Source organism: Rousettus aegyptiacus, unplaced genomic scaffold (genome assembly GCF_014176215.1).
Source record: "Rousettus aegyptiacus isolate mRouAeg1 unplaced genomic scaffold, mRouAeg1.p scaffold_m13_p_10, whole genome shotgun sequence".
Lineage (NCBI taxonomy): Eukaryota > Metazoa > Chordata > Mammalia > Chiroptera > Pteropodidae > Rousettus > Rousettus aegyptiacus.
Genome location: NW_023416285.1, coordinates 47823269 through 47842859, shown reverse-complemented (window position 1 = coordinate 47842859; position 19591 = coordinate 47823269). Strand labels below are relative to the sequence as shown.

General features: G+C 37.6%; 1 protein-coding gene and 1 pseudogene across 4 annotated transcripts in view; both read left to right on the top strand.

Moving 5' to 3' along the window:
* FRAS1 (Fraser extracellular matrix complex subunit 1) overlaps window positions 1–19591 on the top strand; it is a 404163-nt gene that overhangs the window by 147601 nt on the left and 236971 nt on the right. For all 4 annotated transcript variants that reach the window (XM_016154420.2, XM_016154419.2, XM_036227812.1 and 1 more), the window contains exons 3-4: window positions 4421–4528; window positions 12663–12755. In XM_016154420.2, coding sequence (XP_016009906.2) covers window positions 4421–4528; window positions 12663–12755 — 201 coding nt within the window. The remainder of the gene's footprint in view (window positions 1–4420; window positions 4529–12662; window positions 12756–19591) is intronic.
* Window positions 11067–12630, top strand: LOC107515527 (annotated as a pseudogene).

Sequence of the window (19591 nt, the reverse complement as noted above, 5' to 3'; positions counted from 1 at the left end):
AAAAAACTTTTTAAACAGGTCATATTTTGATCACTTCTTAAGTTTGCCAAAATCTAATTCTTTATATTCTAGAGAAAAACGATTTTAAGACTATTTCTTTTGCAAAGTGTGTAAGATTGGAAGAGAGGATTATAAAGTGACAAAATTGCAATAGTAACAGGGAAAATTTGTAAAGCTTACTTTACAATGTTATTTCTTTGGACTTTATGACTTTATTCAAAGTTTTAGCTACTAAAAAACTCTAGTATTCCTACCTTCATAAAGCAATTTTATGGAACCATAGAAATTGATTTGTAAAGTTTTAGACTTGCAAAATATATGGCCATCTATGTAGGCATTGGTAAAGGGCTTCTATGAGAACATTATTATAAGAACTTACTTTTTTTGGCAAGTCTGATGACTACATGAAGAAAATTTTTCTTCAAACATAGTTTGATTCCAGTGAAGTAATAACCTTCAACATTATGGAGATTTTGTAGCAATATCACTTAAACATTGTTTTTTTCAAGATCTTGCATCCTAATTCGGGGTCTTACTTCATAAATAAATATTTTTTTGAGGGTAAGCAAATACTCAGAGTTGTTCATTAATGAATTCCACCAACATCAGGAATTGTGCTAGGTGATGAGGAGACATAAAGAGGAATAAAACGAGATCTCCTTCCTTGAAGAGTCACAGTCTTGGTGGGAAGTCAGATATGCAACAAATTCAGGAAGACTTCCCGGGTCCAGATAAATTTAACTTTGAATTATTATAAAGAAAATTATGGTTCTATGAATGGAAGTGATAAATTATTCTGTGTTTTTAGAAGATCCTGCTTAGAGTTCAGTAAGCCAAGTCCAGAGATTGAGAGCTACTAAAAAGTATAATGGCCTGTTACTTAGTCTAGGGTCACTGAGGAAATCATTAAAATGTAGAGGAGAACTTGATGTCTGGTGTGAGAATGCTACATCTGGAGAAACTAAAGATGGCTGATGCCTTCGAGCCATGCTGGCCTGAAGGGAGGATGTGGAGCTGGTATGGCCATTCGATATCTGAGTGAAAGGTAGCCGTAGATTCATGGTTATGTCAGCTTAGTGAGACAGAGGTTTTTCCAGTTACCTAAGTAGTCTTGAAAAGCAATCTATGGATTCATGCTTTCCTTCTGCTGCAAAGTCTTGGATCTTTTCAGCGTGAAGTTCCTAATGCAGTAATAACTTCACTCTGTTTTACCTGTGTAGGCTGGAGTAGGAAGATGGGAAAGTCAAGGTATTTATGGGGCTGTTTTCACTCTGAGAAAAGGAAATGTTTCAAATATATTTGCTAAATGCCAGTGGCATCGTAGAAAGCATTTGGATTAAAAATAAATTACATTTAATGGACCTTTAGTAAGATCCAGGCACTATTCAAATCTCTTTACACACATCATCTCATTTCATCCTTTCAATAACCCTGTGATTTAAGTACTTTATCATTCCTACTTCACAGTCGAGGAACCTGGGACACAGACACCTTAACTTCATAAAGGACTCACCATTAATCAATGGTGACAAGGATCCAAGCCCAGAAAGCCTGGCTCCAGAGCCTGAGTTCTTAGATCTCATAGAGCTTTGTGAACTTGGGCAAATCGCTCAATCTCTCGAATCCTGTTTCCTCAGCTGTAAAATGGGAAAAGTCATAATAAGGATAGTGTCAGCTTTGTAGGATTGTCGTGCGTATAAGTGCTTTACATCGCATCAACGTGTACTTATGTCTCTCTGTGTTGGGTCCAGCCCTCTAGGATGATGACAGAGGTTGGGAAAGCAAAGCAGGCCACTGTCCTCCAAGTACTACAAATGCCTCCCTTCATATGTGCTTCCCGATCCACGAGTCAGGCACAAGTCAGCATAAGATAATGATCAATAAATGGTAGCTGCTGACTTTGTGACGTTTGTTATTTTTATTTAACCAGTATCTTGAAATTTATTTTGCTTCTTTTCTTTTTCTTTTTCTTTTTTTTTGAAATCAGTAGGGAACATATATCACATTGTACTGGGAATGAAATTTGTTTTTTCTCACCTACTTGTCATTGCTCTTTGGGTTAAGAGTACATTGTAGTTGGCACACTATTGCCAATTTCAGAGGAATGCACTATAATAATAAAGAGAAAGAAATTCAGAGGTATTCCAAGTCAGGTTCTAGTACTCATTGGCTTTGACTCAGGTTTTTTTGTCAATGGGCTATGGGGAATGTAATCTCACCTCAGTTATACTTTATATTTCTTAAATGACTTTAGGTTTGAAGCATATTTCCCAAGAGGTTACGCATTTAACATTTCTCAACCCAAAAGGATGACTTCATTTTTGCTTGAGAATGTCATGCGCATCCATGTAAATCTGTACCAGTGTTGGTATGTCAGACATGGTCCTCCAGAGAAACAGGACCAGTAAGAGACATTTGTGTATCTTTAAATAAAGAGAGATTTAAAGAATTGGTTCGTGCAGTCATAGGGACTGGCAGGTTCTAAAGGGCAGGCTGGCAAGCTGGACATTCAGGCAAGAGTTGAAATTGCAGTCTTGAGACTGAAATTTTGAAATTTTTAGGGCAGACTGGCATCTTGGAAACTCAAGCAGAATTTCTGTGTTACAGTTTTGAAGCCGAATTCCTTTCTCTCCAGAAACCTTAAGTTTTGGCTCTAAAAGCCTTCAACTCATTGCATGAGGCTCATCTATGTTATCAAGGGTGAACTTCTTTACTTAATCCACTGATTGTAAGCATAAATCACATCTATGAAATATCTTCACAGCAACACCTAGGTTGGTGTTTGACCAAAGAGATGGGCACCACAACCTAGCCAAGTTGACACATAACATTTACCATCACATTTAGTTTCAGCCTTTCGGTGTGAAAGCGTTTATTGCTCGCGTCCACTAGTTTCCCAGTTTATCTAGTTCAAGACAAATGCTAATGTTCTGGTGACTTTAATTAGGGCTTAAACACTTCTCTTACTCTACCCCAAAGTATTTTAGTAACACTCCAATTGGTTGACTGGAAAAAAAGATGAGAACTTTTAGAAAGAAGGAAAATGTCTTCACTGAGCAACTTATGAACTGTGAACACTGGTTTGTGAAGGACCTATGGTGTACCAGCCAAGGACAGTGCCTGTTTTGAGGGGCTTGCAGTCTGGTCCAGCAAGCTAGCAGGAAAGCAGGAAACAGTGGGGTCACAGAGAAGCAGTGAAGAGCCACACCCGAGTTGGGGTGTGTGGTGTGCAGGGTTATGGGCTAGTAAATGATTCGTTCTTGAGGTTGAGGCTTGATATGAGATTTGCAAAGACCGGGGAAGAAGCAAGTGCCAGATTGTGGCATTTGCACATTACCCCACCATATGTAAAGATGAGCTATGTCATAGTTTTAATCCAGAGAATAACATGGACAACTTTTAAAAGAAGTTTAGTGTTTAAAACCCCTCCAACAGTATGGTTGTTTTCAACTCACATAACATAGGAATTAGGGTTAGGAAATCTCTGGGAAAATGTATTTACATCCTAAGGTATCTTTAGTGCTTCAATTGGAAGTCATCAGAACAACTTTTCAAAGGACAGAAACTGGTCTCTGTGGGATTTGAGTGATAGTTTGGCTCAAAGATACTTCACAATGGGCACAACTGAAATATGGATTCATCATGTTGGAAGGTGGGAAATAGAAAGGAAATTTCTAAGACATTTTTGCACCGAGCCCAGTTTCACTTCTGTTTATGACTATTATTTTCTTTTCCAATTTGTTGAACTAACATAGTGCCATCAATTTATGTTTATTTAATACTCTTCTGTTCATAATCTAAAATAATCTGTGAGATCCTTATGGATGATACATGTACTTATGCTTTATTTGTACCCTCAATATGCCCTTGTGTACAGCTGGACACATAAGAGCCACTCAATGTGTTGCTTGATCTGCCTTAAAAATATTGAATTACATACTCAAGTCCTTCTTGTTTCTGCTTAACACTAGAGTGTGTTGTAGCAAAGAGCTGGAAAGTGCAGATGGTTATCTACTGGCCAGTGCAGCTTTTAGGATGCTGGTTAGTGCTCATCCAAATGTCATTTCCCTTTAAACAGGCACTGATAATTTCTGCTGGTTAACAGCAAAGAGAAACTTCAAGTCAGGGAGCAGCTTGTACTCTTGACGTTTCAGGTCAATCGATGGTTTTTACTCTGGATATTGACAGCTCTTTGCAGCATGCCCTTGTCTTTGGCTACGTGGGTTGACTGTGGTGAAATGGATTAAACTGTTTTTATTGCCTCTCGAGGTTTAATCAGTGCCCAGGAAGCACTGTGTGTGCTTGTGACTTTTCTTTTTCCTTTTAATTGTTCAGTCTGTGGGGTTCTTGATGTTGCTGCTTTTGTGTGCTCATACCTTGACTGATCAGTTTTTAACTCAGAGCTTATGCTTCTTTGCAGGATGCCACAATTTGGAAGCCTGACTCATGCCAGAATTGCCGTTGCCATGGTGATATTGTTATCTGCAAACCTGCTGTTTGCAGAAATCCTCAGTGTGCTTTTGAGAAGGTATGGTATCCTAATTGTATCCTAAGTGCATTGGTAAAGTCTGTGAACTGTAGGGTTTTTGCATTTTTCCAGCCATCTGGTTTTGACATTTATCCCAAACTATTTGGAAGCTTTGTGAAATATAGGAAAGAATTTTTAGATATCATATCTAAGAACATCTTAATTTCTGTTTATTGAGCAATTAGTTCTTTGGACCAGACACTCAGTTAAAGGTTTTAAAAATGTTGTCCCATTTAATATTATGTGAGGTATGCATCTTTATCCCCACTTTACAGATGAGGAAAGTGAAGCATAGATATTTTAAATAACATAACCAATTAATTTTTAAATAACATAACCATGATTATCCAATTAATAAACAAACTGCTGCCCAGAGATTTTTCTTGGGTCTGACAGTTGCCAAAGCTACCGATACTAACCACAGCATTTATAAGCCATTGAATGGATGAAAAGTGAGGATCACCTTCTTGAAGATGATGTTTTAAAAACATTATTTCTTCTGATTGTATTTTTGTTCTGCCTCTGGGTTCCCTGGGAATGTAAAAGAGTTTGACTCAAGAAATCTTCTGGTATTTTACCAAGTATATGAGGAATATGTTATCCTGCCCCCTTTCGAATAAATTTTTCAGTTTTTCCTAGCTATACATCTATTCGTTAGAATATTCTTTCCCAGATGCTGACTCTTTTTAAAGTGAGTCTATTAATAAAAAAAAAAAAAAAAAGCTTAAGCTTCAAATCTGAGCTTTTGAAACTCCCTGGAGAAGACCAATTATTTTTTTTTTCCAAAAAAAAATAGCATTCTGTCAATTTCATAAGCACAGTTTACATTTTAGTTTTCTTCCTCCACCTATAATAATTAATCTTGAGATTTTATATCAGCTACTGCTAACAAATTTCTGTTTGTTTCTAACATTGGCGTGAAGGTTCTGTATATCTTTAAGGTATTACTCATTTTCTACATGGTTATATTTTTGAGAAGCTGATTGTAAATCAAATGTTGGTAAGTTTGATAATATTTTGTTGTGTATTATGGGGCTTTCTATTTTTTGGAGTGAACACTCCTAAAAGATCGCTATTTAGCTTGCTGAGTTGTTCAGGTCACAATCTGAGCTGGTCATGCAGTGGCCATGAAAATTTGCCCTTTTCTATGTCACATGAATGATTGTGATATCAAGGAAGAAGTCCTGAACCACATGTTATGACTTACATGGTATTGCTGTAACTCAATGTGTTCTACACCAGGAGGCAGCTGGCAGAATCTAGCCTGATGCTTGTTTTTGTATGACCTGTGAACAAAAAATGGTTTTGCATTTTGAAATAGCTGGAAAAAATCAACAGAGAATAATATCTCATGATGTGAAAATTATATGAAATCAAGTTTAGTGTTCATAAATAAAGTTATTGAAATAGGCAGACTCACTTGTTTATGTATTGCTTGTGGCTGCATTACAGTGACATAGGTATTGTAGTTGTGACTGAGAACATTTGCGGCTAAAATATTTACTGTCTGGCCCTTTACAGAAAAAGGTTCTGACCCTTGTTCTATACCAAATTATATTGTCTTTTCCCAATTTGTTCCCCTTCTAATTTTTCTCATCTCAGTAAATAGAAACTTTCTTCTTCCAGTTTCTCAGGCCAGAAAATTTAGCATCATCTTCAACTCTCCACTTTTTCCTACATCACACATCCAGTGTGTTAACAACCTGCCCGCCATGCCCATACTCTCACTTAGAGTATGCCCTTTAAGGTGATATGGTACCCCTCTAATTAATCAACTGTTCTCTCCCTTATTCACTCTGCTTCAGACACCATACCTGCTTGCTGTTCATTGATATGTCAGGCATTCTTCTGCCACAGGGCCTTTGTCCTCTGCTGTTCCCACAGAGATATCTCTCTCTCTCTCTCTCTCTCTCTCTATCTCTATCTCTATCTATCTATCTATCTATCATCTCTCTATATAGAGAGAGACAGAGAGAGAGAGAGAGCTTGATGTTTTACCTTCTTTAAGTTTTGCCTCAATGTCTTTCTATTTAAAATTGGAAACTTCCACACCCTACCATACATTTTCTATTCCTCTTCCATGCTATATTTTTCTTTTTGGCACTAACTACTATCTAACATACTCTATATTTTACTGATATTTCTTTTGTTCACTGTATATTCTCAGCATTTATGATAGCACTTGACACATGGTTGGTACTCAATAAATATTTTTTGACTGACTGAATGTATGAGATGAGGCTACAGAGTTGATAAGTTCAAGGTTATGGAGAACCTTGTATATTGTACTATGAAGTTTGGAATTTTATTTTTAAGATGATAAAATATGAAAGAAGATTTCAGGTGTATATATAGAATGACCAGCTCTGTTTTTAGAAAGATAATGTAATATAATATTAGAAATGAGGGGACTAGTTAAGAGGTTGTGAGATTAATTAAGATGAGAGTTGAATCAGGGAACTGGTAGTATGGGTATCAAGAGGAAATAGCAGGCTCAAAAAATATTTAGGGAATAAATCAGTAGGACTCGATGAAGTTATGAGGGTGAGGGAATGGAAAAGGAGAGATGCCTTTCATATTTATGGCTTGATGACTAGTTGGTTAGTTGAACCATCAACTGGTCTTGGGATGTAGGAGAATGAGAAAAATAATCCCATCTGGGAAGTAAATGATGATTTTAGTTTGAGGCACACTGAATTTGAAGTATCCATGGAAAAGCCAGGTGGATATTTCAAAAAGTCATCTGGATATATAAATCTAAAGCTCAGAGGATAAGACAAGTTTGGAGCTATAATGTGGATATCATTAGCATATAGACAGTAGTGCAAACCTTTAGAATTAAAGAGATCATCCAAAAATATTGTTTAAAAAAAAGAGGAAAGACCAAGAATGGAATTTAGGGAACACAATTATTTAAGAGGAGGTGAACACTAGAGAGAGAACCTAGGAAGAGTAAGAAGATATGGTCAAGAGGTAAGAGGTAAGACATGGTCAGAAAAGAGATCAGTTTTCATAGCCAGGAGAGTAGAGAGTTTCCAGGAGGAGTTTATAGCAACAGTTTTCATCACAGGTGAGGGAGTAACTGGGAGGAGAATTTAATACGGTCCATTGGATTTGACAATGTAGGCCACTAGGGATCACACTGAAGTCGATGTCAATGGAATAGTAGGAGTGGGAGCTGTATTGCAGAGGTCTGAGGAGTAGATGAAAAGTAGGGAAAGGAAGGCCAAGTAAAGGCTGCTCTTTCAGGGAGCTTCACAGAATGGAAGGAAAAAAATGGGATATTAGATGGATACCAGTACATCTGTGAATTTTCTTTGAACTTCCCATCTCCGACCATTGAACCTCCTAAGTATGGTATGACACTTTGTATTTACCCTTCTTACAGCCTTTGATTAGGATGCAAATGCTTATTTATTTGTCTGCTTCTTCCTCCAGACTCTTAGCAATTTAAGAACAGGAACCTGTCTTCTTCACTATTGCAGCCCATCAAACAGCACAATGTGTGGTATACAGAGGATGCTCAGTCAATACTTGTAGATTGACCAAACAAGAGAAGAGAGAGGGTTTTGTTTTATTTTTGATGTTAGCATGAGGGAGACATGATCATCTTAGGAAAGAAAGGAGAATGACTTAGAAGAGAGAGAGAAGTTGAAGATATGGGGCATAGGGTAAGAAGGAAAGACAGAGAGACAGAATGAATGAACTAGAAGGAGTGGTTTCAGAGTAGAACAGAATGTGTGGGATCTAGAACATGGGGTGGGGAGGACAATCTCATTCTCTAAAAGTGGAAAGAAAGAGCCATGAATGAATCCAGCTATAGTTAAAGTTGTGGGTAAGAAGAAGGACAGGATACTGAAGTAGTTCATATTTAATAAGCTGACTTTGTGAAGACTTTGAGGTTTAGTTGGGAGTTGGAGAAAAGTAGTGAATGTTAGGAGCTGTCACTGAGGGGAGAAGGCGGGCTGACCAAAGTTAAGGTAAAGCATTTGCAGGTTGTGTGAAGGGCCCATGGGAGCAGGAGACCATCTACCTGTGGGGCTACCAAACTGCATAATGGAATGATTTTCTCAACAATGCTACCAGCCAGGTATAAAAGAGAATAAGGCAAATTGTGAAATAGATCTGGGATTGGAATTCTGCCATATTAATGGAGAAAAAGAATAGAGGTGCAGGAAGCATTGTGCTAGCATGAGGCTAACATGAATAGGAAAAGGAGGGCATCTGGGGGTCGAAAGACTGCATGAAAAAGAAGTGTTCAAGGATCTCTTTGAAGGATGTGAGGTGAGTGGGAATGAGAGTGAGAGAGCTAAAGGCTAGGAGGTTCAGATAGGGTGGGAAGCTCCTGGTGTTGAATAATTTTGACTCTGGACAGATCCTAAAGTTGACTATGACCATGTGGGAGCTCAGGTAGAATAGAGATAAAGATTAAATTGAGGTCATCAAGAATATACAAGCATAAAATGTTAGACTGGTCACTTCCATGGACCTTGAAGTTATTCAGAATTATGTCTAGACATAGGGTAGAACAGAAACTGAGACTCAAGTGCCAAGTCTTTAGTGAATAAGTATGAAAGAGTGATCAGCAAATTGTTGAATGATAGTAATAAAGAAGAATGATATAATTGGAGAACATGAATTCTAAGGAGAGTCCTTATCTGTAAGGAAAAGGTTGGACTAGATGACTCAACCATAGTAAACTTCCAACTCCAAGATTACATGAGTATATTCACAAAGCATTCGAGTTCTTTATTTTAAGTAATGAAATAGATCAGAGAATAATTGAACTATAATAATTCTTTAGAATTCATATAGTCTGACTTCCTTATTCTGTAGACATAGAAACAGACTTTTAGTGGTTTAGTCACTTGCTCAAAGATACAAAGCTAGTTCAGTGGCACAGCCATAACAAGAACCTTAGTCCTCAGGTCTAAATGATCCAATGTCATTTCTACTCCACCGTGTTGCTTTAAAGTTTTCCTTTGTATTTCTCAGCAACATGTGTCGTTATTCAAATTTGCTGTGGTAGATTCTTACGTTAGTTCATGGCATAAGTTAGTGACTCACCATTGTACCCTAAACTAAATGTCTTATTATTATTATAATCATTAATAACTTGGGTTCCTATCATGTTTTTGACATGTTTAAAAGCACTTTTACAATTTAAGTTTTGCTCATGGATTGACTATAAATAACCTAGTATCAATATTCTAATAGATATTTGAATCTATCTATCTATCTATCTATCTATCATCTATTAATCTAGCTATCATTTATTTATTCTATAATCATATATAACCGATTCTATATCCATATAGACTAGCTAGCTAGAGACAGAGAAAGAGACAGAGACAGAGAAAGATTCAGAAACCTTGACTATTTAACTAAGTCCTGTCAGAACCAATCCTCTCTTAAGGATTTCTGGAGAATATGTATGTATAGAGGACAATACCATGCGAAAGAACACTATTATTACATGGGTGTGATTTCGACTGCAAACTTCAATGCAATTAATAATGGTATTTATCTATTGAGTTGTTGTGAGAATTAAGTTATATATATATACATATGTGTGTGTGTGTGTGTGTGTGTGTGTGTGTGTGTAGGGTTGTTATAAGTACTCAATAAGAGTTAGCTACAATTATTAATGATCATCATAATTATTGTTAGTTGGTTTTAAATTCTAGGCAAGTAAGCTTGCTCAGCTCCTTGTGATCTTCATTGGTATCTCTTGCCCATCCAGCCACTTCTCAATGTTCCCCAGTGCAAAGTCTGGGTGGTCAGTAGGGTTATGTGTTTTGCTTAGCCTACATCTCACAAGGCTATGGTTAGGTAGCAAAAACTCCCCATCTCCCCTCTGAGTACCACGTGAAAAATTTTTACTCTGCCTTTAGCCCCAAATTACCTCTTTCATGTTCAACCAGGAGTTGAACAGATAGATTCAAGATGGGGACTGCCACCATTGCCATTTATTAATAAAGAATATTATATTTATGAAATGAGTTTTGAGGGCCAAATCTTAAAATCAATCTTTATGTAAAACAAATAAAACTCATTTGGGAGCATAATATATTCCATCCTACCTGCTTTTCTCTCTTGCTCTCTGCTTTTGTGTCAGAATATAAATACTTAGATTATCTCATGTACTAACAGTATGAAATTTTCGATGCAGATTAGGCTAATGCAGTTCCTACATTTAATTTAGTGAAAATCAGACAAATGTAGTTTTCTTTTGGGGTGCAGAGGGCACTTTTCTGAAAGTCATGAATAGTGCATGGTATGTATAGTTTTATAAAATCCCATATCATATGTTTATCTTTCATCAAGCAAAGAGGAAGAAGTTGTTGATCACTGTTACTGGTGTATTTATCTGTTTAATGGATTAATGGTTATAAAATCTTAGTCCCATTTCTCACACACTCTTGTGGATGTAGTTATGTAAAAATTAGAGTTCTCTCATAGGCACATTTTTTTTTTTAACAGAAGCAGCCCCAAACAACAAGGAAACATTAACACACACACACACACACACACACACACACACACACACACACACACACATGCGTTGTTTTTTTTTTCTTTTTTCATCTTACCAGCTGAATTCTTTGTAGACTTATTCTGTGGACAAGTTATGATTTCCTGGCTGATTCAGGATCTCCTACCATTTTTGATCAAAATCACTCATTGCCTGTTCTGCTACCTCTCTAGACTTGAGGAAACTCTAAGATATATATAGTAGAAGAACAAGATGAAGCAGAAGATCTGCTTGGGGAATCACTGGCTCCAAAGACAAACTTAAGCTCTTTGCTTCATAATTTTAATAACCTTAGGTAAATGGATTTTTTACCATGGCAAATGGATAGATAGTGAATGTGACATCTTCCAAAATCCTGGGGTATCACGCGTAGCCCATTCCCTTGATAGTATCACATCTTGATAGGAAATACAATTGCAATTAGAGAAGCCTTGAAAAATAATATAGATCTTCCTTGGAGCCCATGAATTCTACCCAGCTCCCCACAGTACATGTGATACTTTAACAATGCTGTTTCCTCTTTTCCTTGGTGCTGCCTATGGAGGTGGCAGGCATCTCCTATTCAGCATTATGGCTGCCCTCAGACCCCTTGTGAAGCCCAAGATCATCAAAAAGAGAACCAAGAAGTTTATCTGGCACCAGTTAAACTGATATGTCAAAATTAAGCCTAACTGGTGGAAACCCAGAGGCATTGACAACAGAGCACTCAGAAGACTCAAGGGCCAGATCTTTATGCCTAACATTGGTTATGGGAGTAACAAAAAAACAAAGCACATGCTGCCCAGTGGCTTTTAGAAGTTCCTGGTCCACAATGTCAAAGAGTTTGAAGTGCTGTTGATGGGAAACAAACCTTGTGCTGAGATTGCTCACTACGTCTCATCAAAGAACCACAAAGCCATTGTAGAAAGAGCAGCACAAATGGCCATCATGGTCACCAATCCCAATCCCAATGTGCAGCAAAGAAAATGAATAGGTAGCTGTGTGCACATTGTATTTGTGTTAAAAACAAACAAACAAACATAAAATTCCAAAACAGCAACAACAACTCCCCCCTCAAATAAACAAACAAACAATTCTGTTTCCTCTCCCAGCTTAGTCCTTCAGTCTCCTACCCTGTGTGCCTTGCTACTCTGTGTCCAAGGAAAAAGTGAACATGAGAACTTCAGTTCCTCCCTGCTGGCTGCATCGGGCCTCTAGAAGAGAGCTGGAAGAACTGCCAGCTCTGTGGTTATCTCCCATTCCAGTCCAAGTCTTCTCTTTTAGGGAGATGCGGTTCTTTTCTCATCCTGGTTGCCTTTTTTTATGTGACACTCAGATGAAGTATTTCTAGTGAATAAAATTCTTCACTTCATTAAATGTGAAAAGATAGAGACAATTTTCAAGGAAATTACCTTCACAAGGGGGTTCATTTTATCTGTGAGAGAAGCTCATCTTGACAGAGAGAATCCCTTTTGTTAGTTTATTCAGTTTATCCTGTCTGCTGTTGTCACCCATGGAAACTCATGAGATTTAGTGAATCTGAGATGGCTTGGGGTGCAATGTACCACTGTGACTGTGTTTGTTCTGTTGTTTTACACTGAGCTGTTTTTAAATGTTCAGGGAGAAGTGCTTCAAATAGCTGCTAACCAGTGCTGCCCCGAGTGTGTGTCGACGACTCCTGGATCTTGCCATCATGAAAAGAAAATCCATGCGGTAAGTGTTTTCTGATCCAGGGTTGATTCTGTGTCTGTAGATCATTGGCAAAGAAAAGCTGAATGCTAACCTTGTGTTGACAAGAGAGCTTTTCTTTCTTTGTCCCTGCTATGGAGGACTGGGAGCTCATTTGACTTTCCATAGGCATTTGGGTTTCTTGAATAAAATGAAAACTGTCTTATTTATTCTACAGGCCCTACGTAAATATTTGTAGATTGAATTTATGCCTGTATAAAGAGTAGTATGAGATTGTTGATGTTGAAGAAGTTATGATGCTTAATAATAAAAGTGCCACCTTGTTTTTGTATATCACACACATTTTTTTCATTTGGTAGTTACAAACAGCCCTGAGTGGGTGAGTAGAGCAAATATTATTACTCCTGTGTTATAGATGAAGAAGTTGAATTGCAAAGAGCTTAAGGTACTTGCCCCATGTCATATTACTGATAAATGGTATAACCTGGCCTAGAATTCTGGTCTTCTTACTCCTAATTCAGGGCTCTTTCCCTTAGGGTAGCATTTCTAAACTTCACCTGTCCTATGTTGTGGGAGCTGTCCTACGCATTGTAAGAAATTTAGCAGTATCCCTGGCCTCTACCCACTAGATACTAGTACTGTGCTTTCTTGGTCCTGACAACCAGAAATGTCTGCAGCCATGGCCAAATTTTCCCCCAGGGACGAAATGCTCACCTACCCTTGTTTGGAACCACAGTACTAGAAATAAATCCTAAACTTCTCTGATTGTACTTTCTTGTTCCAGATCCTTTAGGATTAATTTAGAGATATTAAATACTGATTAAAAAGTACCGTTGTGTCTACGACCATGCCACCGTGAACACGTCTGATCTCGTCTGGTCTTGGAAGCTAAGCAGGGTTGATTGGGCCTGGTTAGCACTTGGGCAGGAGACCACCTAGGAAGACTGGGTGCTGTAGATGTTTAAAAAAAAAAGTACCGTTGCAATGTTTATAACAGAAATTATGAAAATGGAATGGATAGATACAGTTCATTTTCACTCATACCTAAATGTTACCCAGAGGCAGTAGGTGAAGTTGAATGTGGTAGAAAGAGGCTTTTTGCTTTAATCCTCCTCTCTCACCTGACAAAGAACATTCCCCCAGTTAGTGTCTCTACCCATTCAGGACAGAGCATAGGTTAGCAGGGTCTGATATATCCACTCTTGGCTGCTATTCAGCATATGTACCTAAAACTCAGTGCATAGAGTGTGCTTTCCCCATGGGAAATGATCACCTCAGTTGAGCCACTGTCTCCTAATTATCTGAAGAAGCCACTGTTTCCCTTCTGCACGTTGTGTTGCTGAAAGGCACCCCAGCAGGGTCTGTGCTGGGAATGTCTTTATACCACACATCGCCCCGTGCTGCTTGATTCGGTCTGTGTTAAGCAGGGTAATATGAGCTTTACGTGCCACAGAAAAGGATCCCCAGTGAAATGTAAAGTGCTGCAGGGGAGATTGCCGATGGAAATAATGTACGTTCTTCAAGATTGGAAGAGGTGTGAGATTCAAGGTCAAAAACACCAAAATGAATCATTCAGGTGAAGGAATAAACACACAGGTTCAAAATAAGGTCAGGATCTGGGGAAAACTAGACATCTGAAATAAGAGGTGATACCAGGGACACGGGAAATCAGAGTTCATTAAATCTTTGTGTGGACCACTCTTAATGACACATATCATTTTCTCTGTCGTGTTTTATTTGTGCATGTATTTGTGTGTCTTATCTTGATTTACGAGGCCTGAGAAAATTAAGAATGTTTTCTGTATCTTTAGAGTCATCTCCCTTGCTTCCCACCTAATCCGGCATTTAGCAATCAACTTTTTCCAGAGCTGGTGTTCAAAAAAACATTGATGACTAGAGGACTCAAGTAATGAGTAAATTTCTTCTCCGTCTTATCTGTCCTTGTCTCAAGAAGGGCATGTTGGTCATTGACCAAGTACCTGTGTGGCTGAGCAGTTCTAGGATCACAGATCTGCTGAAACCCACTGACCTACTTTTGTGGAAAAGTTCAGAAAGCCTTGCTTCTGCCTGCCTCCCTTGCAGTTCACCCCTTTTGCTGTATTACAGCATTGTGTTCCCATATGCAACTTGCAAAATGTACTCCCTCAGAAAATGTTATAATTATAATTCTGATACTTGGTATAACTGAGAAAGAGTCTGAATTTAAGGAACTGTAGCTTGAAGGAAAAAATCTCTAGTGGTCTACATCTTCAAATAGAGATAGAAGATTGATTTTTTTTTTAAAGTCAAGACAAAATCTTCTAATTTTAGTCTTAATAAAGTTAAAATGATCACGTTTCTTATCTTCCTGTCTTTCCTTCCTCTCTTTCATTTCCCCTAGGTTCTTGCCAAATCCTTCCTAATAGTATTTATTTTCTTGAGTGAGTTAAATGATTCTCTGGGTTTGCTCTGAGGCTCACCTTGTCACTTGTATCACAGCTTTTCCCCCCTGGATCTTGGAGACTTTTCCCCTTTCAGGTTGAGAAGCAGTTTCCAGAGCACTTTCCTCTCTGGCTGAACAGCAGTAATCCTTTCTTTAGCCTCTGGTTGCATCCTATAGAGCAGGTTATGGAGACTCTCCCAGTAGCTATAAAATAGCCTGGTGTTTTAAGAACTTTGGAATGGTAATCTGAAGTGAAAGCTTTCCCCTAAGAGAGATTTAGAAGAGGCTTTAGGATAGAGTGAGTGTGGCAGGAGGGGAATCAGTAGAAATGTCCCCAGAGAAGAGAGTTGAAACAAAGCAAAGCCAAGGATGGTAGAGCCCAGGGCAGCATGAAAAAGCAGCACTTTAAGGCTACAGCTTTGCCTCACTAGAAAACCTCCTTTGCTGACAGAGTAGGCGGCATCTTATACAACTGGTACTCCAGCTAGTCGAGGGAAGTCCCACTGTCTTTCCTAGGGTAAGGAGAACACTTGAGCCTTTATGTGACTCCCGATCATTTGACAGTGTTGTGTGGGCTTATTACAGCCAGCATTTGGGGGACCATTTCATCCATGACCTCCCAAAAGCTGTCCCTTCGAATTAACATTTGGATCTCTGCCCACCTTGTTTTCCTGAGGAGTATTGGAATGCTTTTCCCCTTTTCTTTTCCCCACAAATTAGTTTGAGAAAGAGAGGGGGAAGGACCATTAATCCCCTTTCTTTTCCTTTGTACTAATTTAATTCCAGTACCAGATAGTGTCATGTGTGAGATGATAATGCTTGAGGATTCACTAAAAAAAGAAAGTGGCAGGTGGTGACACCCTTAGTGCTTGCATCCAATTGAGGCTAAAAGGAGAAGCAATTGATGTGTGTGAGGAAAGAAATGAATATTGAATTTTGCAGCCTTGTTCTCCTCAATGTAGAGGATGTAATTATAATATGAACCGAAAATTCTTAGATATTTAATATTCTACATCTTTAACTTCATAATGGGAACAAATTACATGGAGAAAAATTATTTTGTTGTTCTGTCAGTAAGCCAGGCAAATACTTTATGACCTTATCTTTCCTTTGGACTTATGTCAACAGTCAAGCTGACTTGTTAGTTGGCTGTGTAGAAGAATATATTTAAGATGTCTGCAGAATGTGCTTTTTGCTTGGTATCGAAAGCACACTTTTTTGAAAAGTATTAACGAGGTTAAAATGATACAGCTAAAACCAGGTCTTGTAAGAGCATTGCATTGTATAGCAATTATTCTTTGATTTTTCAAAGCTCTCTTTGCTGCTACAGTGATTGTAAAAAATAAGGCTTTTGTAAACGAGTATATGGAACACCGAAATTATGTATAGATATCTACATATAATGAGATATATTATACATACACACACACACATATCAGTATGTGCTGAACTTCTAGATCTCTAGTCTTCCTTTGGTGAGAGAAGTGTCACTATTTTAGGGATGGGGGTAGGAGGTGAAAACGAAGGGGACTTATGTGACTTTTTCCTGAGTGAGAGGTGGGAATAGTTCTTTCACTCTGTGTGCTTTGGGTCACCATCTGGCGCTTCTTCTGTGGTTTTGACATCATGCTATGCAGTCTCCCTGCCAAAAGTTATTTGTTATTCCTATAATTCCCCAGCTTATTGTGAAGGGGTCCTCTGCTTAATTTTATTTCTCCTGAGTTAGATAATAGATTCACATCATTATAGAGTTCGAAGATACTGAAGAGATTAACTAATACAGCTCTCTCATTTTATAGATGAAAAAATTTTGGTGATTGACAGATTGTTTTTATAATTAATTTTTGTGGTCTCTGTCTGAAAGGTAATGTGATTGCAAATGTTTAAGAAATGACAATGTTTCTTAGTAGTAAAAAACTCCCAAGCTCTTGTTTTAATGAAGTGAAATGTCTAGATGTTTAACAGCAATCTCCTAATTTTTAATAGAATAAAGAATTTCACTTCAAGTCATTTTATATGCAACCTTCAAATTTTACTTTACTTAAGATATGCAACTGATCCATTAGATGTTTTAAACAGTAATTTGCTCTCTGACAAAAGTAAAAATATGTTTATTGATGAAAATTTGAAAGTAGGAAAGTTTATGAAAACAGAGCAAAAATCCACTAATAATCTCCAAACTTTACACATCATTGTTACTATTCTTTTAGTTTTTTAGGGTGTGGCAGTGGATAGATAGAGATATATGTTTTACATAATCACAATTATGCTGTGCATACAATTTATATCTTGCTTTTAAATTTAACATTATATTGTAAATAGTTTCCTAGCATACTTGTGGAGAAAATGATTTCCTATTATCAAGCATGTGGGTAGCTTTTAATTTTCACTAAAATATTTCCAATTTTGCTATAAAGAACAATGACGTGGAATTCCTGGTATTTAAACTTTTTTTGTGTATCATTGATCATTTTCTTTGAAATTAGTAGGTGAACGCATCTAAAGATTTTGAGTATTGAAGATGTGATATCTGTTGCCATTAATTAACTTTAAGCTGTCTACGTCTAATGATAAACCCATGGGGAATATGGCAGGTAGTGCTGGCCCTGCCTGGCGGAGTTACTCCAGGTGCTATGGTGAGGAAGGCTTTGTGTAGGAGAATTACTCCACTGCAGCTTCACCAGCACTAGCTACTATGAATTTTAAACTCTTTTCATGCCTGATACAAAATAACATTATCAAATTTTTATTTTAATATTTATTTACAATTAAGAAAGTTAAATATTTGATAAGCTTATTGCCTTTTTTTTCCATTGAGATTTTTTCTTATTGCTTGTTAGTGCTTTTATATACTAGATTTTAGTTCTAATTAATATAACCTGCAGTTTTTAAATCAGTTTATCATTTTCCTTTTAATTTTGCTTATAATGTATTTTTGACAGACTTGAAATTTTAACTCATCAGAACCTATCAAGTTTCTCCTATAATTTCTTCCATTGCTTTTATGCTTAGGCCTTTTCAAAGCATACAGGTCAGTTGGCCCCTATCTTTTATTAGCCTGTAGTTATTAGCAAGTTGTGGGCTTGCTCATTTATATTCTGTACCAAATTTGAAATTTTATATTTAATTATAGTAGAAGTAAAAATTGATGGAGGAGGACTTGGCCTTGATGTGCTGTCCATTTCTACAGTCACCGTTGGCACAAAGGTGTGAAAAGGGGGAAGAAGCCCATGAACAGATGCAGGGAAATTGGGGAGAGAATCAAGCACCTTTTACCTCCACTCTCCTTGCCGACTCTTTAACAAGCTACCTCTTTTAACCCTTATAATAACCCAGCAAAGGGAATGCTGCCACACCATTTCAGTTTTTCAGGAAGCTAAGATGTAGAAAGCTTAAGTCTATCAACATCGACCCCAAAGCAGGGAGGGCTGAGCTGGGATCTGAAAACATGCAAATATCCAAAGAAACCCTTGGTTATACCTACTCATTGCGTATTTCATTATTTCTTTCTTGTACTCCTAGTCAGTCTACTTAGAGGAAAGTAATCTTCATGATTACTTTATAATTATTTGGTTCCAAAATAATTAAATTATGTGAATACCTATTATTATTATTATTTTTTACAATAATAGCACAAGTTATTAGTCATTCCAAATGTCAGACTTGGCATTTTTCAACCTGGCAGCAATTTGCAGAATAAAGGGATACTGATTTATTTAGGTAAGATGGATTTCTTTTGTGTTTGAGACTGATGAATAATTAGTCTGGATGCTGGCTTGTGGAGAAGTGAGAAGACTTTATTTTCTATTCTTAGTTACACCATTGTAATCCCCAGATTATATTAAGTGATTGAGCATCTGGAATGTATGCTTTTTTAATAGAAGTCTATAATGATTTGGGCTGATCAGATACTATCAAATACTACATTTAATAGCGGCAAAGGAAAGCAGGTTCCAATATTTAAGAAAACGTTATAGGAGGAAACTATACCCATTAAGCTAATTCCCCCCCCCGCCCCCCCACATCTTGTAAAAGACTACTGTAATTCCATTCTGCCATTGAGAATAGAACATATTTTGGCAGTTACTTCTCTAAGCATTCAACATGTTTGTAGCTTTTTACATTCAGGGTAAATCCCCTTTTAACTCTGTATCACTTCTGAGGGTGGCTCATTTAGATATTTTTGGTACTCAGTAAATCATATGATAACTCAAAACATGGATCTCTTAGATCACTGACAGGATGCTAACTTTGGGAATGTTGTATCCCAGCCTAAAGTGGATTAGGAACATTCTCTGTGTGTAGATTGGCACCCTCACTGGGAAGAGTAGGCTCTGCAGTTTGTATAAGACCTCAGTGGAGCAGGTGCTTCCTGCTGGCTATCACACTTTCCCCAGGACCCCGAGATCATTGGAAAGAGGAGGGAGAGAGGAATAGG